Below are 27,217 nucleotides of genomic sequence, written 5' to 3' on the forward strand. Positions count from 1 at the left end.
ATATGTGCTTTGAATGGCTCATTAAATGCGGTGTGTAGCTGATCATTAACCATATATATATATATATATATATATATATATATATATATGGTTATTATGTATACACACATATATATGGTTAATGATCTGCTCGCACTTGCCAGGCAGGCACTGTGCTGCTGAGCTATCTCCCCAGACCTTACATAGTGTTTTGTACCTTACATACATACAATTATATTTTCTCAGAAAATACAAGCAAAAACTAGCATGAGCTGCAAAAGTGTACTGTGTACAGCATGGCATCTTATGTACTTAGTCTGAGTAAACTACTGAGTTTTGCTTTCAATAGTCTCCTTTAGAAAAAATGCTCTTAGAGGAATTTTCTTACAATTCCCTGTTGCACACCATGCCTTCTGCCTTTGCTCACTGGGGCACACTGCGAACCGTGGCTTCTGATTCTCCCCTCGCACCATTTGCTACCTACCTCTTTCCCATGTGATGCCCTTGACCCCTTCAGTTCTTCATATTTCCATTTCCACAGAGACAAAGCTGACTCCATTTGCTCTATTTCTTTTTCCAAAGCTGCACGCATTCTAAATCATTCCAGAATTAAAAATAAAGCAAAGTAGACATGATTTTAAATAATATTAGGAATGTATCAAATTTTCTACTTTCTAATTTCTGATGTGTAATCATTAGTTGAGAAAATGTTTTTCAACTTAATAAAATTATAAGTATTGAATAAATGTGTTATTCTGTTAATTAGCTATAGTAAACATTTAATTTCACTCTGAAAGCATTAAATGTCTACTTGCTTTGTACTATATATTTCATGCCTTTTTCTCAATTCACATTTCTTTATTTCCTTACATAGCAACGTATTACATATAAACATATATATGTAATTTTAACATGGTTTTGATTCATCTTCATATTGTGACTGTGCTTGAATGAATTCTCTGAGATGACACAGAATGCTTACATAAGAATATATTTTAAATATTTGAAATTTGTTTTAATAAAACAACTTCACTGGGATCTTTATAGTATTTAACATAATTTAAATTTTCCATTTGTAGAAGTGAGAACAGAGCTAAGATTAAAACCTTGCCCTTTATTTCAAAACCATTGATCTTTATCTTTGGCCACAGTATTCATTAGAGTGAGTCACTGAAAATAATTGTTTTACTTGTGGTTGTCAGCACATATTGACCTTTGCAAGTGGGCTATCTTCATCTGTGTGGTAGGTTAGATTACTATTTAAAAACACCATTCTTTTTCTTTAGTTTCAAGGACAGAGCTGATTTCCTCATCAATTAATTCCAGGCTTTGACAACAAATATTATTTTATATAACAAAAGCAGAATTTGATAAAGTAATTATGTGTTTGGAATCTAGCTAAATTCTGATTGTTATGTAACACACTGAGATATTTGTGATTGTTAGTCACAGCTTTATTGTATTTATGGCTAATAAATTTATACATGGATCTATTTCAGTGATATTGTTTCACTAGAAAGCTTTTGAATACATTCACAGAGCTAGAATATATATGTAGAATCAAAATTGAATGTCATGTACATATTTATAAGAAACATGACTTTATGAAAGCAATATATGAAAATAATTCAAAATAGTCGTAAATATATCCATTTAACCCAGTCAAATGGATGAAATATCTATTAAAGACGTATTAATTATACAACCATGAATCAAGCCATAATATTAAAAAGAATATAAAAGAAACAGTAATTAGCTTTACTGCAGAAGATTAATGATTCAAAAATGGAATCTTTATTAATGCAACAAATATATCAAAAAAATCAACATAGACATCTAGGTATTATGAACAATGCCTATGAATTATCTATAGCTTCCAGTTAACATTGTCAGCCTAAATTTTTGACAGCTGAGCAAATTTTGCCAGTATAGTTTTCTCACTTTTTACTGTGATATAACTTTTGTCTTTAGTGGCTGTGTTTGGAATGCTAAGAAGTATAAAGCACAAAGATAATTAGCAAACAGTAACGTTTTTGCTATTAAAAAGTCTGTGTACAAGTGTTTGCATGCTGAAATATGTGGCATATATCTAACATGTGAGTACTTCCAAACTTCCAGATGATAATGTACATTAGAAAATTAAAAAGATAATGGATATTGGCTAAGACTTGTGAATTTAAGGTGAGAAGTATGAAAAATTAAAGTTCTAGGATTGTAACTTTATGGCAACATTCAAGGTAAGCATCATGCTAACTTATTAGATTTACATGCATAAAAATTTGGAATATTTTGTTAGTAACTGCAAAAATTTTAAAAGCAAAAAAATATTAAATTAGTAAAAAGAGATTTTAATCAATTATATTTGTGTATATTTCTCCTAAAATCAACTATGAAAATTATTTGTTTATAAATAAAATTATAGAGAAAAATTATACTTGGTAATCTCAGAAATCTTAGATAATTAAATTCACAAATTATGTATCACTTTTTGATATTGCACTTTGGAAATTCAAATGATAAAGATTCAAATTTAACTCAAACTTCTCAGAACAAAGTGGCTCATTTACTATAAAAGCAATATATGATTAATATGATTACAGAATTTATGATTACAAAATAAGTATGGTCAAAATTATTAGAGAACAATTTTTTCATGAATCTATACCTATTTCAAAACTTTTTCTAAATGTGCATTAAATTTTCAATTTTAATTATATGAAAAAACCCTAAAGTAAAGTTATATCTAGATTAGGTCTAAACCTAGAAAATATTCAACAACAATTTATAAAATAAAAATAATGTAATTTACTAAAGAAAACTAGCATGAATAATAACTTGTTTTACTACTACTACGACTAGTTGACAACATTTCAAATATACTAGTATTTGGAGTACATGTCAATTAAAATAAGTAATATATTAGTTTCTTTCTAGATATTTTTATCTTGTAAAAAGCTGTAATTTGGTCATAAAAGTGAGAAGACAGGTTATGAAAATGTGATGCTTGAATATTTTAGTATGGTTTTATAAAAAATGATTTCATAGCTTTGTGAAATTGAGCATTAAAGACATTGCACATCTAAATTTATGCAGCAGAGGGCACTCTATAAAACCTTTATTTTATCCAAATTAATTGTTTCACAGAGATTTTCAAAATTGATTAATCTTATATTTAAATATATAACTCAATTTAAAGAGTATTATTATTTAGTGCTACTTGATGCAATATAATCCTATTTAAATGACAAGAAAGCAAAGAAATCCTAACATTTATTCTAAAAGATATTGCATATTTCATGCATATATTCTGTAAAAGAATAAAAATATAGATACTATATTAAAATACAGCATTTTGAAACTTACAAAATACATTTTTAAAAATAAAATGGCTAAAACACAAAATTTACAGACTCTTAAAAGCTAAGCTGTGTAAAATTATTTTTAAGGAAAGATGTATTTATATTTCTTCCCAATTCTTTCATACTTTATTACCCAGTATGATCTCATAGTAAATGGAAGTAAAATTTGAACATCTAGACGGGAAACTATTCAAGATTATTCTCAGAGGTGAAAGATCTAAAACATAAATATCTATAAATAAATACTGACCATTTCAACTGTGGAAAATTTCATAGAAAAATTATCAGTATTTTCTGAAAGAACTTATTAGTGTCATAATATTTTGTGAAGTCCAAATAGATAATTACTAACAATATGACTCCATGTAGATGCCCATTTTTGTAGTAGTCTATAAAATTTAGCAGTTTCCTAACTTTGTACTTACACAACTATTTCCTTCTATTTTTCTTGAAGCCAAGGGAATGAACCCAGGGCTTATTTACAACTTCAGTTTTTTTGTTTTGTTTTGTTTTTTGTTTTTTTGTTTTTTGAGATAGTTTATTTCAGTCTAAACTGCTCAGACTGGGTTTGAACTTAGGAACCTCCTGCCTCTGCTTCCAACGGAACTGGGAGTACAGACATGAACCATCAGACTCACTTACTGTACTTGGGATGTCTTTAAGTCTTCAGAGATATATAAATGTTCAGAGCATAAGGAGCTTCCAAACACTGAGAAATATTCATAAAGCTGAATAGAATTCTACATGCAAATAACTGAGTAATTTTAGTTCTGTCGATGTAGAAATTCTTCTCAGGACAATAGTGGAAAAAATTCCCTGGGGTTAAAAAAAAAAAACCTTAAAAATTTAAAAAAATTATAAAATTCCCTGAGTTTCCTCTGCTGGTTCTTGTGCACTTGTCAGGAAAAATTTTCCAGCAGATAAAAATTCACACCAAAAAAAAAAATCCTACATTCATATCTCCATAAAATTCCATATGGAAATCTTTGAAACATTAGACATTTTGTAGCCAGCAACACTATATCCTCAAGGGAACATTCTGCTGTGATATTAACAAAAAAAAAAAAAAAGACCCCAATTGCCTCATGTTATTTCTATGTATATATGGATTAATGGATACATGAGCCATGACTCATGACATCTGAGGGATACTTTCTCAGGAAGAATTATAGATAAACAAAACTAAAACGAAAAAGTCCCTTCACTCTCCCTGTAATCTGGCTGTGGCTACGCATGGTATACGAAAATTTTGTTGAAAACTGGAGAATTTACTTATCTGAATCTTGTTCATTGAACACAAAAAGTCACAAATGTATTTTGCATATATGTATGGGGTAAGAGCACTAACAAAGCATACGATTATTATTAAAACTGGTACCTTAGAATACAAAAGGTTACATCAAGGGAAATGTAACATACTATTCCTATTAGACTGAGAATGGGTTTGAGAAAAGTTTATTACTACCAAAAACTAAGTCCTTCAGGAAATACAAGCATGAAGGATCAAATTTGACTGAGACTTTTAGGTCTAGGTAAAATTGCCAATATGTATGCAAACATAAATTTTATTCTTTTTTCCACTACTATCTCTGGCCTTTATTAGGAATATGTTCCTGCTAGTAGAAAAGTATTTAATCTGTACACAAATGTTTGTGTTGTCATAGTCTATTAGTAAACAAGAGATTTGAAAAATAGAATTAGTAGTGCTAGAAAATTTCAGAACTAATAGGAAACTGGCTGACAGAAAAGGAATGGCAGATGAAGGGCTTATGATATTTGTGAAAGACTTGTCTGCCTGATCACTATTGCAGTCCATTTAAATCGGGGAAATTAAAACCACTATATAGTACATACTTATGCAATATAGTGGGGATTATATATATATATATATATATATATATATATATATATATCCATCTTGTTTTTCTGGCTGTTCCTGTTAACAGTCTTGTAAGTAAGGAAATGAACAAATAGTTACTTTCAGATTTTATTTTATTTTTTAAATACATATGTATGTCCTGGGGCATACAAATCCATGATAAAAGTACTTTCCAAAGATGTCTCCCACAATGACTGCAACTTCCATTCTCATAGCATAAAACAATTTTGCCACTCATTCATTGAGACTGCACTCTCCCTCAAACTTGAATTGACCTTTGAGAAAGGGACCTCTCTAGGTCTGCACTAAGGGACCAGAAAGATGCTCAATGACTTTTGAGGCATGATTAATGAAACAATGTATAATAAATCTTTGAATGTTCTTAGGATGTTCACCTGCCATCTAACCAAGTCAAGCAGTCACAAAAACAGAACATGTTGCAGGAGTTCCAACAGAGGATCCAGGAAAGAACCAAAGCCAACCAAAAGTAGGGTGAATGAGTGAGACTTCAGTAATCCAACTTTCAGGCATTCAGTCATCCTCAGCCTTTGAGCCACCCAGCGGATGATGTATCTGAGAGAGAAGCTATTTATGTCAAGCCAGGCTCGAGACTCACCAGCACAATACACAGTGGCTAAGGCTCAAGAAATCATGAGTTAGGAAGGATTGATCCAATAGATAATTGGAACACATGGTCACTACCTCTAAGATTGCAAAAGAGACAAGAGCTTGCTAGACTATATAACTAGAATATATCAACACTAAATGGGGATCTAGGTCATTCAGTAACGAGTTCAGTGTTTTTCCTTTATAACCACAATGGACAATGTTTAAGAAATTCTATTCTGTGATCAGTATCTCACAAAACTGTAACTTTCCTGTTGATATGAAACATATTTGTTCATTTTTACTGAAATGCTTAAGTCCGATAATGGTGTAAAATAGATAATATGCTGAAATTTTAGCCATATGTAATAAGAATTCAAGTGCAATAAGTATAACTCTACCAGAGATGGTGAGAACATGCTATGATAAAACTCACTTTAAAATAATATTAGTTAACAAGTTACAAATTTTCTTTCAAAATTCAAAATGTGAATATATATAAAAATCACTTTTCAAACTTCACAACAAAATGACTACACATGGGTTAAATACATTTTTAATGCAAAGTTATCAGACTTTTCAACTTTAAACGGCTTGAGTCCCAGACTTGGTTAAAGGAGACAATAATTAACACTTACGCTCTTTCTTTCCACAAGGTTTGCTGGAACTTATTCAAATGGGTCTGCAACGCTGAAATTTTAGTTCCTTCCTCCATTAAAGGCAGGTTTCTCGCATGCAGTCTGAGTCCAGGGACCATGGCACAGTTTCCAGAACCAATAGTCTTGAGTAAATCAGTAAAATCTGAATTGCTCTTCATGTCCTCATTTAATTTATAAAGGTCAATGACCACACCTTCCTGGGGGGTGGAAAAGCATGGAACAATTTTATTCTTGAACAGTTTAATTTCCCAGGAGAAAAATCAGGAAAAAAAAGTTTTTCCAAAGAAAATTACTGTTATCAAGTGTTATCAAATCCAGATTTTCATTTCATTATCATTCCCTAAGAGTGTTGTTATATGACCAAGCTATATCTCATTCCTATTGAAATTTATTTTTCTATGTTCTCTATTATTACAATAAATTAATACTACAAAGGTTCTGCTATATTTTTGTTTTCTTTTTCTAAATACAGCTAAAACTAGCTCTGAACAGACCTCAATAGGTGTAAAAAGTTGTTTTACCAATTTTTCATGAATTTTTCTTTAAAGTCACTTTATCACAAGCTCCAAAATAATGCCAGCTGATTTTTTTTAAAAAAATGTTTTTGGAGGACAGAGTAGAAAAATTTTTCAAGCAGGTCTTCAATATTTTAATAGGTTTATTTATTGAATTCTAGTTAACTAATCAAATCTCAGATAGCATTTAATATACATATCTTAATAATGGGAATCAATTTAATAAACATGGACTATTACAAAATACTGCTTCCAAAATCATATACCATAATTTCAAACTTCACTGAATTTATACTATAGATATTGACCTGTAATTTCAAATTTCCCTGTCTTACAAAATTTAAAGGAAAAAAAAAACTCAGTTCAATCGAAATTCCAATAATTAATTTTAATATTTTCTTTCAATACTTCATATAATAATTGCACTGTCTTGAAAACAACAAAGTAAGTCATAAATTTCATTTGATTTTCTTTTTAAAACTTTACTAATACCTGTTAGTCTTTGACCTTAACGTATAGAGGTATGTATCATGAAATGAAATACTAATAATTGAAATGCATGCATGTGCGAAAAATCCTTTACTTTCTCAAATTCAGCCAGCTGACCTGTAATAATACAGAGATATTTTGTGGATTCTGAACACATTATCTTAGCTGTGTTTCCTCATCCCAGTAATTTTATTCAAATTTATATATTAATACAAATGAATTTTGAGGCTATAAATCAATATATTCCCAATAATATACATAAAGTTATTAGCAGTTTGTATGGTCAAGATTTTAAAAATTAGAAGCCCAAATAAGCAATATTTCAAAGTTTTTCATTTACAGAGGAATCTAGTTTATATACAACATAAATTTCAACCAAATAGATCTGAGATTTCCGGCCAACTTACAAAGCTGCAGGATATTAACTAAGGATCTAAGAGACGCAAGTGTACAGTAAATGCAGACAGTATAAACTGATACTATGGTGAGAGACTACATGAATCCCTAAAATTTCCTAAAGTGTGTTCCATAGGTCATTAAGAATATATATAAATATCAGAGTGAAGGGGTGGGGTGGAGTTTCAATAAACAGCTAGATTGAACAAACTTTTTTAACGTTTTATTTTATGTAAAATTTTCAGAAACCTTGACACTCAAGTTATACCAAGAACATCCAGATGTGGACCATATGAACAGTTTGGGTTTTTCTGTGTTTATTCAAGGTATCATTTCACAAAGAATAAATTGTGAGGCCAAATTCCCAAACCTCAGAAAGTATTTGAATTACCCTAGAATTTTTTAAAATTATTATTGACATAATTAGGATGAATAGAGATAAATGTTTCCAAATACTTTTAGCTCACATTAAGAAGTGCTGGGTTTTTTTTGATATAAATATTAATGAAGACACTGCTGAATCATGTACCTCAACAATTCATATGCTGAAGTCCTGGCAGCTAAAATCTCTGGATCTGACTATATAGTATTTGGAGATAAGATCTTTAATAGGGTGGTAAAGTTAAAATATGGCCATTAGAATGGTGTAATGATGTTGGCCATGTAAGCAGAAGAAATTTGGGAACAGATGTATAGAGAGAGAAAAGATGACATGAAGACACGCGGAAAACCCGGTACTCTATAAGAGGACGGGCCTTGAAAGAAACTAACCTTGTTGACTGACACTTTGTTCTTAGAATTTTAACCCCTAGAACTGTGAAAAAAAATTTTTGATTGCTTAAACTACACAGATATTTGTGCTTTGTTAAGCAGTTCTGGCTAACACACACTCTCCACTGCATTTATCAGCTCCCACCCGGTCCCATCACAACATACAACACTAAATCTGCACACAAGCTCTGGTTTCCTCCTTGGATTTTTTTCTTACCTTACTATTTGTGTTCTCCTCTCTAGGAAATTGTCTTCTCACCAAACACTCTCCAGTAAATTCGTACATTTGTGAAGTAGCCTGACACTGGGCTTTATTTTCGTAGGACATGTCTACAGTAGCAGAAAGCTCCAGGTTCTGGGTGATGTTAGCTTCTGATGCCTCCTTTTGAAGTGACGGCTTTTGTTTCTGTTTAAGTGCATTCAACTCCCTCACTGTCATCTCTAATTTTATTCTGAGTTGTCTCGCTTCCTCCCTGGCACTGTTCCTTTCTGCTCGAACTTTACTCCATTTTTCTCTCCAGTTTGCAGTACAATCTGACCACCATCGCATGGTCTTTTCCATCTGAGCTGCTCTAGCCTTGACTTCTTCAAGTTCCCAGAGCTGAAGTTCTTTGCAAATGTCCCAGCTGTTGGTGCTGAATGAGTGAGCTCTGTTACTGTGCCTGGCATGAGATTGCAGTCCATAATGCTGAAAGCAGGAATTAATGGGATCTCTGGGGAAGGAGGCAGGCACCACCTTGTCACAGTGTGGATTTATTGATGACTGTTGCATCTAGAAGATTTGTGGCTTCTCCAATAATTGATGAACAGAATCAAAAATTGATTTTATCTTTTAAGGCCTTAAAAAACACAGAGAATAAAATTACGTATTAACATTTCCCCTGCAATTATTAGAACAAGGCTTACATGGAAAAAACAAGATTAAAAGGGATGTATCTTTTCTGTGTTGCATATTTCTTTTTAACATACCTAAAAATATAAAAACTTTTACAAACTTGTAATTTCTATAAAAGTAAAAATTACTGACAAATTTTACCAAATAAATATCAAAAAAGCTGTAAGTCTGAAAATGAGGCTAGCATGTGATATAAATAATTCATTACAAAAAGTCTAATTTTATTACGGTAATATTCTTTGTGATATTGTCCATCACAAAATAAATTTGTAGTACTTATTACCCACTAGCTACACAGTGGTCTCCTTTTCCAGAGTGAATGAAACCTCCATTTGTTGAGATAGAGTGCAAACTCTAGTCACACTGTGTGGACAAAGTCACTCACAACCCCAGAGGCTGAGTTATATTTGATCTACATCTTCCATGTTGATCTCATCCCTTTGACTGTTCAGTAGTGTCAAAGCAGGCATATGATAGCTACGGAAGGAAGGAACATCAGGAGGAATTCTGTTTACTCTGCTTTCCTCCTGCTTGTACAAAGATATGTTTGAAGAAGCAAGTATAACAGACCTGTCGTCACATTTAAAACGATGGAACAGAAAAGGAATAGAGCCTGATTTAATGCCTAAGCTGCTGCATGAGACCTAGAATGTTTGCTTATGCATTCCTTGCTTCATGAGAAGGATTATCTGTATTTGAACTGTGATGGTTGCGTATTTTACCATAGGGAGCAGAGAGCACATCTAACTAATATATACATTAATTTCCTACTTAGGTTAATACTGTGATAATACTAAGAATAAAATATTATGAATAAGATATGCTTCTTGTTCTCAAAGATTTCATAGTTTAAGATGCAAGCATATATAAATTTTACAGTGCATAATTTACACCAGAAATATTGTATTTATTTATTTGCTCAAATTTTTCTGGAGTCAATGATAAATTCTCAGGGAATGTTCACGGTGGACTCACAAGTACTGTTAATCACAACTCTCTCTTCACTATGAGTATACTTCTCAGCATAGATAATATTTAATAGATTTAGAAATTTCAAAACTTTGTAAAGGAATAGAATTAATTTTCCATGTAAGTACTAAGGAAAAATTAATTTGAAAATACATAGTATTTCATCAATATGTGTGCACATTACTTTGATTAACATCATAATGTAGCTTTATTGTAAAATACAACAAATAAAATGTTTACTTTCATTTTTAAAATAAGAAATATTTCATTTTTAAAAGTTTTACTCAGATTTTAAAGTTTTTAAATCTTTTTTTTTAAATAACAAAGTTTCATAATTGTTGAAGATTACTCATATTTATTCTCAGGTATAATTTTATGGTATAAATAACTTTTGATATTTTATGTGCATGACATTAATTTCTCTCATTTTTAAATTTTATTTTATGTAGTGACAGATCATAAACTGTCTCACAATGACCCATCTGTTTCATTATCCTGAAAAATTTACAAACCATTTCTTCATTTACTTGAAAATATATTAAAAGTTTTAAAGACCATACAATAAAGACTATACAATTAAAAGACTTTAAAATATTAATTAGTATACACTTTAATTTGTAGTAGAAAACTCGTATTTTTCAAGTGTTCTATAAAGCTGTCATACCAGTTATTCCCTTATTATTGTATTTATTATAATAATATAGACTCAGGATTTTAATTATTTTATTAAAATTGTTATATGCCCAATCACATGTGAATTAGTTCTGAGTTGGAGTACTGTAATAGTTCTCCTCATTTACTGTAATTCAGAGAGTAATGATGATATGACTGACTAAATTTCTTTAACCATTACTAAACCACAATCAATACAAAATGAAAGAAGTAAGTTTTATGAGAAACACACACATATATAAAATACTTTTTTCAATTAGAATTCCAAACTGAAGACAATTAAGTTAAACATACAAAGTTCATCTTTGCCATTTTTCAAAGTAAGTCAGTAACATAGATTTCTAATGTCCTTCAAATAGCTCCTTAACTTTCATCTCACTAGTATTTCGAGGACTCTAAAATTGTATTCTGGCACTTTGAGAATTTGCCTACTAATTAACTATGTATTGCTTTCATATCTGACTGAATTAAAGTAAGTTGTGTTTAAGAATTCAGGCCTTGAACTTGAAAGCATTTCCTGCTCTAAAATTTTTTTTTTGTGCAAAGATAACTTGATACAGGAATATTTAATATACAACTATATTTATTAAATGAGTCATTTCTCTCTATATATGATACTACCTTCATGGAGTTTGTGGAAGGCTTTGAAAATACTTGCCAGTGGTTATAGCACAAGGTCTTTAAGAAAGGGAAAGTATTTTAATAATACAATTAATATTTAAATTTGGTTTCTTGTGCCAATTTCTACATTATAAAAATGTTCATGATCAGACTAATGTAGATAATTTTATACACACATACACATACATACATATAGTACTGATTGTCAGGAGTTATAAATGGATTTCACTGGGCTAAAATCCAAGGAGTTAACACATATGCATTCCTTTTTGGAAGCTCTAAGGATTCACTTTCTTGCCTTTCCTCCTTTTTGGAGACTTCCCACATTCCTTGGCTCCTGGTTCCTTCCTATCTTTCCATCTTTAAAGCTAATAGTAAACAGTCAAATCTTCCTGCAGATTGGCTGCACCAGTTTGTCTGTTAGGTAAGGCAAAAGTTTCTCAGTGCAGCAGAACTCATTACTATGTGTGTCACCTACAGGACTTTTAGGATATTGGGCCATCTAAATGGACTGCAAACTATTACACTATTTTTTCCAGTTTCTTTTCTATCACTTGAAAGAGAACTAACAGACTTTTAAAAATAGGGAATGTATAAGAAAAATGAAATGTACAAAATAAAAATAATTGCACATAATAAAAGTGTTGTAGGAAAATTTGAAACAGTCAGTTCATCCCATTATCAAACATCTACAAATTTGGAGGGAGAAGAGAGAGAAGAGGAGAGAAGAGAAGAGAAGAGAAGAAAAGAGAAGAGAAGAGAAGAGAGGAGAGGAGGGAGAGGGGAGACAAAAGGGAAGAAAACGAAGGGAAGAGAAAAAGAAAGAAAAGAAAAGCACTTGACTAGCACACGAGGCCCTGTATTCAAGGCCAGCCATGTGAAACACACACACACACACACACACACACACACACACACCTAAAAAACTCCAACTTCTAAATATCTTTTTTCACTATAATGACATATGTTAATTCTTTCAGAAATGTATTTGTCACATTTCCATTGTAGACAGTATGCTAAAATATCTCTTACTAAATCATGCAACAATTCTTCTGATCATATCATTGTATTTCGAGTTGATTCCAGTTTAAGGCAACTGAAAGTTCTGGGGTTCGCTTGTTGCTCCATTCTTCCCTGTCTCTACTTCCCATGCTGCAGCCACGAAATTGTCTTTTCCTTGTGCAACCTCACTTGTGTATTTGCTGTTGTACAATCAGCTGGCCATAAGTACGTTCTCTGCTCACCTCACACAAATCATTCACTGGTATCTTTAATTTGACAACCCTCTCACTCCCTGTTCCATGGTCTGAAAGGAATACCTCCAGTTGGCTACATTCTCCATGACAGTAAATACACAGGATATTATCTTTATATCTAAAATGTTGCACAAAAGAATCCGTTGTACAGAGGGCAGGAGTTTAAAGGTTATTGGATTTTAGGTGCACTACACTCATCGTAGATAATGCACTCAGCTGAATGTGCTGTTAGGAGCAGGACCTGTTGGAAGAGGTGTGTCACTGAGGCCCTGACCTAGAAGGGTGGATTCCTGTCCCTGGCTCTTTTCCTCTTGTCCTGCTGCTTGGTTTCAATAAATTGAAAGAATTCCACTGCCATGCCTTTCCACCATGCAGTTTCTGTCTTAGTGCAGTCAACTATAGACTGAACAAATTGATACTGAGTCAATACAAAATTCTTCTTTAAGCTATGATTGGCAAAAAAAAAAAAAAATGGTTCCAGAAAACTGGGACGACAGAAGTGTGGTTGTTTTGTCTATACCCAATCATGTAGTTGAGAATCCACTGGATTTGATTTGTGGAAGGAGGTTGGAAAAGCTTTTAGATATGAACTAGAGAAGACATAGAATGCTGTAAGTAGAACCTGGTGGATAATTCTTCAAAACCCTCATAAGAATGTAAAAAGTAAAAATCAACCTCATAAAGTTTTATCTGGAAAATAAATATATTGGAAACAGGACTAGAGATTATGCATATTACATTCTGACAAAGAATTTGAGTAAGTTTTCTCAATGCACTAAGATTATCTATGTGATTGAAGTTAAAGGTACCTGGCTAATTGATCTGGTGGAAATTTAGATGTAATCCAATATTCAGGCTGTGACATACATATTAACTGGTCACTAACAATAGCATTCTCCTCCATTTCTGATACTCTGTCATCACATTGGTCACTTGTGCTGTCTTACATTTCACAGGATTTTTGTTATCCTGAATTTCTACATGGAATCTTTTCATAGACTCTATTTCTCTTCTAGGCTGGTGATTCATGTTTTGAAATCTTTTGCTTAGTCTGCTAGTTTTTATTAGTGTCTTCTGTAGTCTCACTGATATTTTATTTGGTGCAATATCGGTCTAGTGATACCTTCTTTTTAAATTTATTTTTATTTAAAGAGAAAAAACATAACAAAACATCAAAAGGGTACAAGTAATACAGAATTGCAAAAAAATAAACAGTAAAAAAATCACTAGTTAACAGACTACATATTGTCATCTTAGAAATAGTTGTTCAAGTTACAAAATTAAAGCATACAAAGTGGACATTCAAACAGTGAGACTGCAAACAGTTGTGTTCAATGATCCAACAAAAACTTAGTAATATGGCTTTCTGTCTTACACATTTAAATATACATGCAGTTATATTCTTTAGAGCACTTTCTTTTCAACTCCTTTTTTATAATAACAATTACACATTTTAGGTTTTATTACTCCCACAGTTCTTATTACTTTTTTTGAAGAGAATAAAGCCAAAAGTGACAAAATAAAATGGAGTCAGTCAAAACAAAAGGATGGACAGAGTACATGATGCGAAAACAAAATACCAGGTGATCAACAATGGTTACCGTAATGCCTCTTGCTATCTTAAAAAGAGTTGCCTATATCATCAGGTATAATAAAATTGAACAAAACAGTACAGAACAAAACCAATAAAACCTAAACATTAGAGAACTTACAGGACTTCAAAAGAAGATAATAGTCAAACCAGAATGGGCATTATAGTGAATCTTATTACCTTCAAAGTAGTTACCTATACCCTCAAACTTGATACTATCAAACAGAACAGAATACAGTAAAATCAGTTAATACAAGATGGTGAGAACAACACAGGGGTTCAAATCAGGTTAATAAGAAAACAAAAAGTTACTGTAATGTATCCTGCTATTTTTTAATTTATTTTTCCTTTAATTAAAAAATAATAAAAAATTTTAAAGAAGTGGAGATTGAGATAAAAAGAGAACATAACAACACAAGTCAGAACAGAACAATTTAAGCAACATAGTATTTCATCACCAGATAACCTGACATAATAGTAGTTACCATAGTGTCTCTTTCCTTGAAATATTTGAGTATAACTTCATATACTATAGAATCAAACATATCAAGACAGTGTGAAACCATTCAAGAGAATGAAAGTATTACAGTGTATTTAGAACCAGCTAACAGAAAACAAACAATTGTTTCTATATTATCTCTTTGCCTATAAAAATTATGTTTATACTATCACATATAATAAAATCCAATAAGATACAACATGGTTAAAGCAATGGAGACAGAAGAACAACATCTTGATGGTACTTCAAAACAAGCTGATATTAAATCACCAGTAGCTATTATGATGTCTTGTTTTCTTCAAAATATCTGTTCATATCATCACAGACAATAACATCAAACAGCCCAGAATAATACCATTCCAATTAATGAGTGAAAACATTGTAAGACTTCAAAGCAATATAATGGGGAATCATGATTACCACATATTTTTATGTATTGTTACCATTTCTTACAGTAGAATCTCAAGCTGCTTCATTTACAGTATGGTCTCAAGCTGCTTTATTTATAAATATCTCAACATGAGCATTATTTATAGCTGAGTAGTACTCCATTATATAAAAATACCACAACTTTTTTTATCCATTCCTCAGTTGATGGACACTTAAGTTGTTTCCAAGATCTGGCTATTACAATTTGTGCTGCTGGATAACACGAATGTACATTTATCACTGTGGTATGATGTTTTCAGTTCTTCTGGGATATGCCTAGAAGTGGAATCACTGGAACAAATGGGACTTCCAATCTCAGCTTTCTGAGAAATCTTCAGACTGACCTCCACAATAGTTGCATCAATCTACACTCCCACCAACAGTACAAGAGAGTTCCTTTTTCCCCACAGCCTCTCCAGCATTTGTTGGTGATGGTTTTCTTGATCCTGGCCATTCTATCAGGAGTGAGATGGAATCTCAGTGTGGTTTTAATTTGCATTTCTCTGATGAATAATGATGAATATTTTTTCATGTATTTATTTGCCATTTGTATTTCTTCAGCTTAGAATTGTGTGCTCATCTCAGATGCCCATTATTGGATTGAATCTTTGAATTTTGAGTGTCTGAGTTATTTTTTAATTCTTTATATATGTTCTAGACAGAAGTCCTTTGTGAGAGGGAGAGTTCACTAAGATTTTTTTCCCTGTTTGTGGGTTTTCTTTTCACTATGCTGGAAATTTATTTTGACATGCAGAAACTTTTTAATAAAAGGTGATCCCAATTATTGACTCTGGGAAGTATTTCCCGTGCAGTTTAACCCCTTTCATGAATTCTCTAGCTATCCCTAGGTCTTCAATGTTTCTACCCAATTTGTCTTCCAGTAGATTTAGTGTATTCTGTTTTAATATTCAGATCTTTAATCCATTTAGATTTTAATTTAGTACATGGTGATAGGCATGGGTCTCATTTTAGTTTTCGGCATATGGAGAGCCAGCTTTTCCAACACCATTTATTAAAGAGACTGTCGTTCTGCCAGTGAACCTGTTTGGCCCCTTTATCAAAGATAAAGTGGTTGAGTGTGTCTGTAGTTGAGGTTGTATCTTCTAATCTATTCCATTGATCTTTGGCTCTGTTTTGGTTCCAGTACCATGTTGATTTTACTACAGTTGCTTGGTAGTATAACTTTAGTCTGTAAAATTGCTGAATAATCTAATTTCTATTAATGAAATTGAAAATGTAATTAAGTCCTTACCTACAAAGAAGAGCCCAGGCCCAGAGGATTCACTGCAAAATTCTACAAGAAATACAAAGAAGACCTAATGCTGACATTCCTCAAACTCTTCAATGAAATTGAAAGGGAAGCAATCCTTCCTAAGTCATTCCTAGAAGCAAATATTACTCTAGTACCAAAACCTGAGAAAGACCCATCTAAAAAAGAGAATTACAGACCAATCTCCCTAATGAACACAGAAGCAAAAATCCTCAATAAAATATTGGCAAATAGGATGTAGCAAATCATCAAGAAGATTATACACCATGACCAAGTGGGATTCATCCCAGGCATGCAGGGATGTTTCAACATACTTAAATAAATGTAATCCACCACATCAATAAAGCCAAAAGTAAGAATCACATGAGAATTTCTATAGATGCAGAAAAAGCTTTTGGTAAGGTCCAATATTCATTTATAATAAGAACCTTACAGAAAATTGAAATAGATCATCTTTATCTCATTATAATAAAGACCATCTATGACAAAGCAACACCCAGTATCATACTAAATGGCCAAAAATTGAAGGCCTTTACTTTAAAATCAGGCACCAGACAAGGATGTCCCTTATCACCCCTCCTATTTAATATAGTACTGGAAGTACTAGCCAGAGCAATTAGACAAGAGAGAGAAATTAAAGGGGTAAAGATAGGAAAAGCAGAAGTTAAATTATCATTATTTGCAGATGACATGATACTCTACATAGAAGACTCCCAAAATTCCATTGAAAGACTTTTAGATATAATAAATAAATTCAGCAATATAGCTGGATACAAAATCAATGCTCAAAAATCAATAGCATTCCTATACACTAACAAGAAAATCACAGAGAGAGAAATAATAGAAGCCACACCCTTCACACTAGCAATGAAAAAAATGAACTATTTAGGAATTACTCTCATGAAAAAAGTGAAAGACCTTTACCAGGAAAATTATAATACACTGAAAAAAGAAATTGAAGATGATCTCAGAAAATGGAACGACATCCCTTGCTCATGTATAGGAAGAATAAATATTGTGAAAATGGCCATTCTCCCAAAACTCTTATGCAGATTCAATGCAACCCCAATAAAAATACCATCAACATAACTCATAAATCTCAAGAAATCACTCCTAAAATTCATCTGGAGTGAGAGGAGACCCAGAGTTACAAAGACAGTTCTAAGCAACAAAGGCAAGGTAGTGATACCTTCTTTAAGCTAGCCAAATACTTATTTTCCTGCTTTGTTTTTCCCTTAATATCATTTCAACATGTGTGTGACCTATAGATTCCTCCCCTATTGTGCCCATAAGTCAACTTTTGGGGAGCTGGGAGTTTAGGAAGATATTATTTTAGCTTGTCCTGTCATATTTCCTTCAATATTTTACTTATTAATGCATTGCAACTTGTGGCTTGATTGTTGAAAGCTGTGTTTCTAGTATAAAGACAAGTTAATATCTTAATTAATGTCTCAATGTTTACTTTTCAGTGGCATCCTCTGGGTGTGTCTAATTATTGGCTTTTATCTCTGTGATAGGGTTAACTCCTCCATTTACTTGAGATGGGAGCCAATACATAGTTGGTCCAATAATCAGTTCTTAAGGAATGGATCACAGTAATATTACTGACTGAAAAGCAATACATATATATTGGCATCCCAAGAACACCAACTAATATCAACAGCTATGTCACCTTGTAATAAAATCAGCACCAATAGTGTCAAATACAAACAAGTATTGACAAACTTTGAGGAGCAATAATGTACCACTTTTAAACATAGAAAATCAATCTGTAATTATAGCATGAACTCCAACACAAATAAAGTATTGACATGCTATTAGCCTAAAGTAAATAACTATTAAATAAAATAAGTTAGCCTCTTTTAACACTGAAACATTATTCAACAACAAGAATGTAAATACGATTTATTAGTCTTAGTACTTACATTAGTGAAGACAGAGGTCATGGGAAACCAGAGAATAAGAAAGAAAACTTTGAAAAGCTAATCTGTGCAAACAAGGAGGAGAGATAAGTAGAATAAAAGGAAATTAAACTTGTTAGAGAACAATTGCAGGAATGCACAAATAAGAGAAGAAAAAAGCAGATGGCAAAACACAGAAAATAAAAAATAAGAAGGAACAAAAAGCTGAAAGAAGAAAAGAGAAAAGGAGAGAAAACAAACTAAAATATAGAAGGTAGAAAACCCCTTACCTCTTGAGAAAAAAAAAAAAAGAAAGAAACATGAAAATTAAATAAAAATTGAGTCAAATAATAATTCCTGTGATTTTGAGTAAGTGTTTTATTTTTTCCAAGGTGAGCAGTCTTGGGATCCAGCCAGCCATAATTTTCTCTGCCTAGTGTTAGTGCCTATAAATTTTGGAGACACCATTCCTTCACCAGAGGCCCCTCTGTGTGATCATGCCTGATGCTAGTGACTGTCCCAGCCTAGGCATAGTCCTGTTGATGATGATGATGGGAAATGTGATCAGCCTTCTAGTCTCCTCTGGGTGTAGCCTATGGAGTGAGGAATTTAAATGTACTAATGGACTTAATGTCAAGAGTCATGGGGTTCTTCTGTTTCCTTCTTTTTCCCCAGGCATTCTCATCCAGAACCAATATATAAACAAGTCTTCACATATGCTGCACTATGTCATGGAGAAACAAAAATGTAGAAACAGCTTGGGTTATGGATGTTCTTGTCCTGTGGAGAAGGGGTGCACTACACATTTAGAGTTGGCTTTCTTGCTCAAACTAGCTGAGGGGCACTGCTTACACAGACTGTTAAACAGACCAGATATATAGTAAAGTCAGGAGCAAGACCAGAGCCAAAAGAGGTGAAAATTTAGAATTACAACAGAAAGTACCTGTGAAGTAGGAGTGTGTACTTGATTACTGATATTAAATATAAGCAAAGTGCTTTTCATAGTGTTAGGCCTTGTGTAGGAAACCACACCCCCTGCAAAGCCCCATGCACCCACTGGTTCTGAAGGTGGATTTCTGAAGATTTCTAGGGTGTGTGAATGTGAATTAAAAGTGTGGTATTGTAGCATATGATTAAAGTGTATATAACTAAATCAGTTTTACCATAGTTCCAAGTGTGGATAATAGAAGCCCATGCTTGGTGTGGGTGATGAATTAATAGGGTTGTAGCTGCATATATTGTAAATGGACAGAGAGAAGGCAGGATAAAGCTTTTACTTGGTACTCATTGTCACTTCTTTTTATTCCATAGGACTGTTTATCCTCTGTGATGTCCTGGCCTGCCACTCTGCCTTAGACCAAGCCAACTATAAACTGAAACCACTATAAAATGTAAACCAAAATAAACCATTTCTCTCTTAACTTTGGGTGTTAGGTGTTGTGTCTCAACAACAAAAACTGTAACTAAGACAAATTTTGGTACTGAGAGTGGGCTTTAGCTTGCTTGTATTGGGCCTTGTGATTCAGTACTCTTTGAAACCAGTTTTCAGAGATGTTATCCCTGGAATGCTGCAAGCTGAACTGGGTGTGAGATTCTAGTCAGAATACAGAACAAAATACTTACAGAAATGCATCCAGTAAAGGTCAGACTCAGGAGGTTTTGGTTAGGAATAAGGACTGCGTTGACTGTTGGACGCCAGACCATGTGTGTTATGCTTTGTCCAAAAATTTGTCAACATTTTGCTCATATCCAGAGACTTTTCCTAAGACTGAGATCAAGGGGAGTGGACTAATTTCTGATAGAAGAAATTTCAAAGCAGTCTAATTTTGAGGTGAATGTATGGTTATTATTGAGAGCTTATAGCAAACTGTACTTTAAAAATCAAAAGCAAAAACCCAGAAGAATAATTTAAAAGTTTTGAGTTTGGAAGGAAAGAAAGCTTCAATAAAGTTATAGCATACAGAGATGGAGCAGAAGAGAACTTGGTTGCTATAAGGGAAGAGGTCAACAGAAAACATGGATTGTAGACATCACAAGAGCCAACAGGATCCCACCCTTTGCAGCCTCAAGACTGTTTTAAGAAAAGAGCTTCCATAGAGCCCCAAATTCCAGAAAGGTAGCAAGCAGCCTAGAGGATTTGTTTCTTGAGATTGGGTTGATAGTGCTCCGCAATCCAGGTATTTGACCATCACCAGCCAAGAGAGAAGTAAGTACTGCTCCAGCTGGGGGAAGACCTTGGTCCACCCATGTGGTGCTGGTTTTAGATGCATGCAGAATGGGTTAGCTGTGGGTCATGAAAGCTTCTACCCATATTTCAGAAGAAGAAACACCAGCTAGTGCACCCCTGAGAGGGCAGTTGTGAATCAGTGAATGTGCAGGGAAAGGGGCATTTGAGATCCTAGAAAGCAGGAGAAGCCAAAATCATGCATTGTCTGAGAGAGAGCAGAACTGGCACAAGGGTTTAGCCATGGGAGCTACATCCAAATACAGTATTCAGAGGTGGAGCCACGCAAGCCCTTTGGAGTTCACATCTGGCCTCAGACTGTTCTGAACGCTAGAAATGGGATTACAGGTTTTAACATTGGCCCTGTTTGATTTTGGAGATACTTTGAACTTATTCCTTTCTATCCCCCACCCACTTGCTTCTTTTGGAATGGAAATGTTTATCTTATGACTGTATGTCATAAGATATTGTATGATACTGTATTTTGGAACGTCTTTTCTTTTCATTTATACAGAGATTTGTAGCTATGAGTTTGCCTTAAATCTCAGCGAAGATTTGGACTTGAACTTTCCACGGTGTTGAAATTGTTAGAACTTTGGCAACTCTTAGAGATGGACTGAGTCTTTCCTATTAACAGGAACATGTCAGTATTTTGGAAGCCAGGAGCATAACCCTGGCTTGTATATTTATGTCTTCCCAAAGCCTCAAGTGCTCAGGTAGCGCTTTTTGAAGGTGGCTGGAAGGTGAAAAGTGGATCTAGAGTATGTGAAATGAAATAAGTATGTGACACGCAATTAAAGGTGTATGTTAACTAAATTGGCTTACCATAGTCCTGACTGTAATGAAAGACTATCCCAGGTGTGAGTGGCACCAATCAATATGTTTCTAACCTGTATGGAATGAAAAAGGGCAAAAAAGGGCAGATCTCTGTCACCACCACCCTCGCCACCACTGTCACCATCACTGCTGCTGCTGCTGCTCATTATCTTATGGTTTCCATGTCACAGATTTTTTCTTCTCTACCACACTGTTATGCTATGCTACCCTGCCTTGGAGCCAACCAAGTGTGATGCGAAACCTCTACAAAGAATAATGTACAATAAACATTTCCTCCTTCAACTTTGAGTGTCAACTTTTGGGTGTTTTGTCTCAACAACAATAGCACCTAAGACACCCAGTGATAATAGAAAAGATGTCTTCAAGGTATCTCAAGAATTAGCCAGCTCCTACTCATTAACAGATACAGTATAAAAGGGAAAATTATTTGAAAGATTTTTGCTTTGAAAGAGATTCCAATGACACCCTGAGAATTTACCTAGGCAAGTATCTATCTTTCATTCATCCAGTCACTTAAGAGGCCAATGGAGCCATGGTCCAAGAAAGCCTGACTTCTATGCAAGCTGGCAACAGACCTTTGTATCACCCATGTGGTGCTGATTATGTAGAATGAAATCTTCCACCTAGATTTTTACAAAAAGGTCTTGGAGGCCAGTTACTGTGCCCCTGAGAAGTCAACATATGAAGCTAAGTTTAAATCAGAAAGTTCAGTGAAGGCCACAGGAAATGCAAGCAATAAGGAAAGCTGACCAAGAAAAAACACAGGCAGGATGGGCCAAACCTAAGAGAGAGACCATGTGAGCTGCAACCTTCAAGAACACAGAACTGAGGATGATCAAGTCCTGTATAATACACTTCTCCACAACCTGTCTTGGATGCTGAACAACAAGCTATAGAATTTAATGCTTTCCCTGCTTGTTCTTGGTTTTACTATGGTCAGATTCCTATTTATGCCTCCATTTCTTCCCTTTGAAATAGAAACATTTATCCTATATATAATTATATGCTGGAATGGTTTTAACATTCTTTTTTAAAAATTTTTATAAGGCTCCATACTTAAGAGTTTGCCTTGAATCTCAAAAGAAACTTTGAATTTGAACTTTTTAACAATGGTGGAGTTTGCTAAGACTTTGGTGACTTTGGGAGATTAAATGTATTGCTATAATAAAATACACCTTGTAAAAAGGTGGAATATTATGGTTTAGATATAAAATATGCTTCAAAAGTCTCATTCAATGATGGAACTTTAGGGAGAGTATTAGGTCATCAGGGATCATAGATTATCAATCCATTGATGAATTTTTAGCTGAATTTGCTGTTAAGAGATGGGGCCTGTTCAAAGAGGTGGACCACTGCAGGTGTGCCCTGAAAGAATACATAATTGTCTCTGCCTCCCCTATTCACTCTCCGCCTGCACTTGTGTCCCAGTTACTACACTCTGCACCGTAACATTTTTTCCTTGGAGGTAGACAGTTATTAACTGAAACCACTAAAACGATGAGCCAAAATAAAACTTTAAATTCTGAGGTATTTTTTCCAGCTAGGGGAAAATGACTAATATACATAGTATAATAAAATGGGGTCCAATGATTGTTTCAGTGTATATAGTTACTGCTCTCCCTTAAGTTTTAGAAAGTACATTTTATAGGAAACCTTCCTTTGATTCATTTTTAAGAAACATAGGACCTCTAATATAAATATAATGATAATAAAACCCATTAAAATGACAGAATAGATTGATACATATTCAAAAATAAAGCTAAAGAAATAATTCTTATTGTATATATAGGAGAATATGCTTTGATAAAAATAGAGATAAAGAAATCATGCTTTAATATTAAAATAAAACACTGAAGTTTAAAATACTATTTTGAAACATACACACATGGTTTATAGAAAGTATATATAGTTTGCGTGAATCTTAAACAGGACAAGAATACATTCTGTGGAATATTTTGTGGGATAACACTAAATATTAAATGTGAAAACATTTAATATTTGAAAACATGAGTGAAATCATTACAGCAAATGACTTCAGTGTGTCTCATTTTGCTGGTGCTTGAAAATTATATTTGAAAACTCTTTACTGTAGCAAATTATGTGAACAATTAAATTGTATGCTTATTGCTGCAAGTGACATATTTTGAAATTGATATTTTCAATTACAGAAAATAAACAACTAAATTTTATAAAATAAATTTAGATAGCCCACAAATTATTTACAGCTGATATGCTACTTTCTGTTATTATGTTGTATAAAACTAGCATAGATTTTAATGTTTGTTAATCATTGCAATTAATTTATAAATTGCATGATTTCATCAAATAGGGTTTTTTCTTTATTTTAAAGAAATAACATGAAATTCATACAATAACCACTGCCTTTTTTTAAGTGTCACTTTATTCTCATGCTGTCTATGAAACCAATAGATCACACATTCAAACTAATGGGAAGTCTTTTCTTTATCTAAAGTGTTCAATAAAAATTGAGAGAAAAATAGGCTGAATAATGTTGCTGAATTATTCTCATTTATTTAAAAATAAACTTCATTTCTTTGAAAATTATTTCAAAATGGTCTCACATAATGACATGATGTTATCACTAGATTTTTTATGCTTTTAGAAACTAAAAAAACTACAGTAAAATATTACCTTATTGGTCAGAGACAAAAAGTGGCCAGTTTGATCTCTTTGGAACGTGAATGAAGGCAAAAATGGAGTATCAAAATCTGTAATCCATTTTGAGATAAATCAATGCATCATTTGCAATGGATCTTAGAAATATTAGTTTTTGACAGACTACAAATTATTTTTTATGATGCTCTACCTAGCAATTATAAATTAAGGTACAAAAATTTAGAATTTCTGAGTGGATATACTATTTATTTTTATTTAGAACATACTTGAGATAAAGAACAAACATAAGAGAAAAAATGGCAGCTTTCTAGGAAGCTGATAGAAGTTATAGAAGTTTCTAGGAAGCTGATAGAAGTTTCTCCAGGGAAAGCAGCCCAGATGCTAGAATCTGACAACATGGAGAGGGCCAGACAATTGGAGAATTATCCTCACTAACCCAGGAGGAAACTGACAGAAAAATAAAATTAGGAAGAACAAGGAAAAGTGCAGGTGGAGGGCTGAATCCCAACACGCTCACTGAGACCTGTTCTGAGCTGTGCTGGGCACACTGTGGAGTCGGACAATTCAAGGTCACACTGAAGCCATAGCTGGTGTGGTGCCATAGCAGGAGTTGGTGAGTACCGGGCCCTTGGCAAGAGAACGTGACACAGTGTGGAGTGGAGTCAAGGTAGAAAGCTTTATTGGTCCTCAGTGAGTGCTGGAAATTGAGTCCCACTGCATGGGAGACTGACTGGAAGACATCTTGGAGTAGGGCAGAGCCCAGCACCACAGTGGCATCAGTCATCCACCCCTAGCCCAGAGAGGACTGGTGGGAGCAGCTTGGGCTGAAACACACCACTGGTCAGGAACGAGTAGCCAGGGATGAAATTATTCCAACCCTATAATGTCCACCACAGCACAGTGTAAAGTGCTGAAGGCACTTGAAGGTTGACTACCCCAGAGGGGAGGGGCCAACCTGCAGCATCCCTGCACACCACCTCAGATATCAGCAAGCTGGAGAAAGCAGCAAGCCCCCAGCCAGCATGCTTTAGAAAAACTGGAAGTCATACAGAGACGGCCTGAGACCTCCTCCACATACCTGTCTGAAACCAGAAACATGACAAGAGCAAAAGATAAGACAAAACCTCCAGCTGCGGACTCTGGGAAAATTAAGCCCAGCAGAGGTAAATACAGAAGAGTACAGCAACCATGCAATGTTAGCCACAACATCAGCAGACACAAAGAAATGCATTCATGACTTCATAGATGAACTTAAAACTGAAATTCTAACCCAAGTGAGACAAGAAATAAAAAGGTTAATTAAAGAAATGCTAAGCCCCTCTCAATAAAACACAGAGGAAAGATGGGAGGAACCCAGAAAAAGAAGAGAAACCTTTGGTGAAGAATATAAACAAAATCTAGAATACATGAAACAGATCCAAAGATACTACCAGGAAACTAAAACTCCATTGAAAGCTGGCAAAATGTCTTGACAGAAACTAAAGTTAGCCTTTCAAAACTTGAAGAGAGATTTACAATGTGTGATCATGAAAGAAAAGGCCTATTAAAAACAACAAGGAACCAATAAATAACAATTCAAAGGCTAGAAGACAAGAGGATCTTGTCTTCTTAGGAATAACTTAGGAATAAAAAAACACAAGTGAAGAATCAGGAATAACACAAAAGAACTACAAAGACTATTCACAGATATAATAAAGGAAAAGTACCCCAAGCATAGGAAACGGAAATGATATCCAGATAAATGAGGCATACAGAACTCCAGTCAACTACAACCAAAACAGAACTACACCCAGATATATAACAATCAAGATTCCAGAAATCCACCACGAGAAGAGAATATTAATAGCAGCCAGAGAAAAGAAGCAGATAACCTACAAAGGACAAATCATCAAAATAATGACAGACTAATCAATGCAAACTATTAAATTGAGAAGATCCTGGGGGGAAATAGTCCAAGCCCTGAAAGAAAATAACCTCCAACCAAGATTAAAATAACCTGAAAATCTCTCTCTTAAAATTAATGGAGAAACAAAATGTTTCAAGACAAAGAGGAACTGTTGGAGTTCATGGCCACCAACCCAACCCTACAGAAAATACTGAAGGATATGAGAGAGAGAGAGAGAGAGAGAGAGAGAGAGAGAGAGAGAGAACCAGATTCCAGCTACAGTGGCAGAGAGGCCTCAATGAACAAGGAGGACAGTGCAATGAAGGAGAAAAATGGACAAATAGTAGCAGAAAAATACAATAGCAGAGTTGAGGCAGAGAATATGGGCTATAATTTTTAACATAGATAGCTTAGATACACTAACAAAAAGAAACACAGGCAGAGTAGATTAGGAGGCAGGATCCATCGAGATGATCTGAATGGGAAATATACTCAGCCTGAAAGAAGGTTAACAAACTGAAAGTCAAAGATGAGAAAACAAAGCTCTAAGTGACAGAGAACCAGAGAGAAAATAGGGACAACGTGTCCAGCTGCCCCAGATAGATAGGAAAGTTATGACACTTTTGTGCGGTGTAGAACTACAAAGCTAGAAAGAAGGAAAACCTTGTGGCTTTAGTAAGTAAAAGAGTACAGCTCAAGATCAACTCAGGTGTGAAAAGGTTCAGCACCACTCAAATAGATAATGGGTTCCCCCCTTAATTTAAAAACTAAAGGAATTAGTGGGACCCAAAATATACAAAGCATCCTAAGAAAGGGAAAAGTAAGGAATTGCCTAAAAAAGGAAGGCAGAGGACATTGATAATAGTGTACCAGGATTT

The 27,217-nt window shown here is 33.8% G+C and overlaps 1 protein-coding gene across 1 annotated transcript in view; it reads right to left on the minus strand.

Annotated features, from left to right (window-relative positions):
* Ccdc102b (coiled-coil domain containing 102B) overlaps positions 1–27,217 on the minus strand; it is a 125,958-nt gene that overhangs the window by 68,617 nt on the left and 30,124 nt on the right. The window contains exons 2-4 of the mRNA XM_063231492.1: positions 8,871–9,492; positions 6,462–6,679; positions 464–572 (exon numbers count right to left, since the gene is read on the minus strand). Of these exons, the coding sequence (XP_063087562.1) occupies positions 464–572; positions 6,462–6,679; positions 8,871–9,425 (882 nt within the window). The 5' untranslated portion in view covers positions 9,426–9,492. The remainder of the gene's footprint in view (positions 1–463; positions 573–6,461; positions 6,680–8,870; positions 9,493–27,217) is intronic.

The sequence above is a fragment of the Cavia porcellus genome, unplaced genomic scaffold, assembly GCF_034190915.1.
Source record: "Cavia porcellus strain 051 isolate PalLab524CR breed Dunkin Hartley unplaced genomic scaffold, mCavPor4.1 scaffold_20, whole genome shotgun sequence".
Taxonomy (NCBI): Eukaryota; Metazoa; Chordata; class Mammalia; order Rodentia; family Caviidae; genus Cavia; species Cavia porcellus.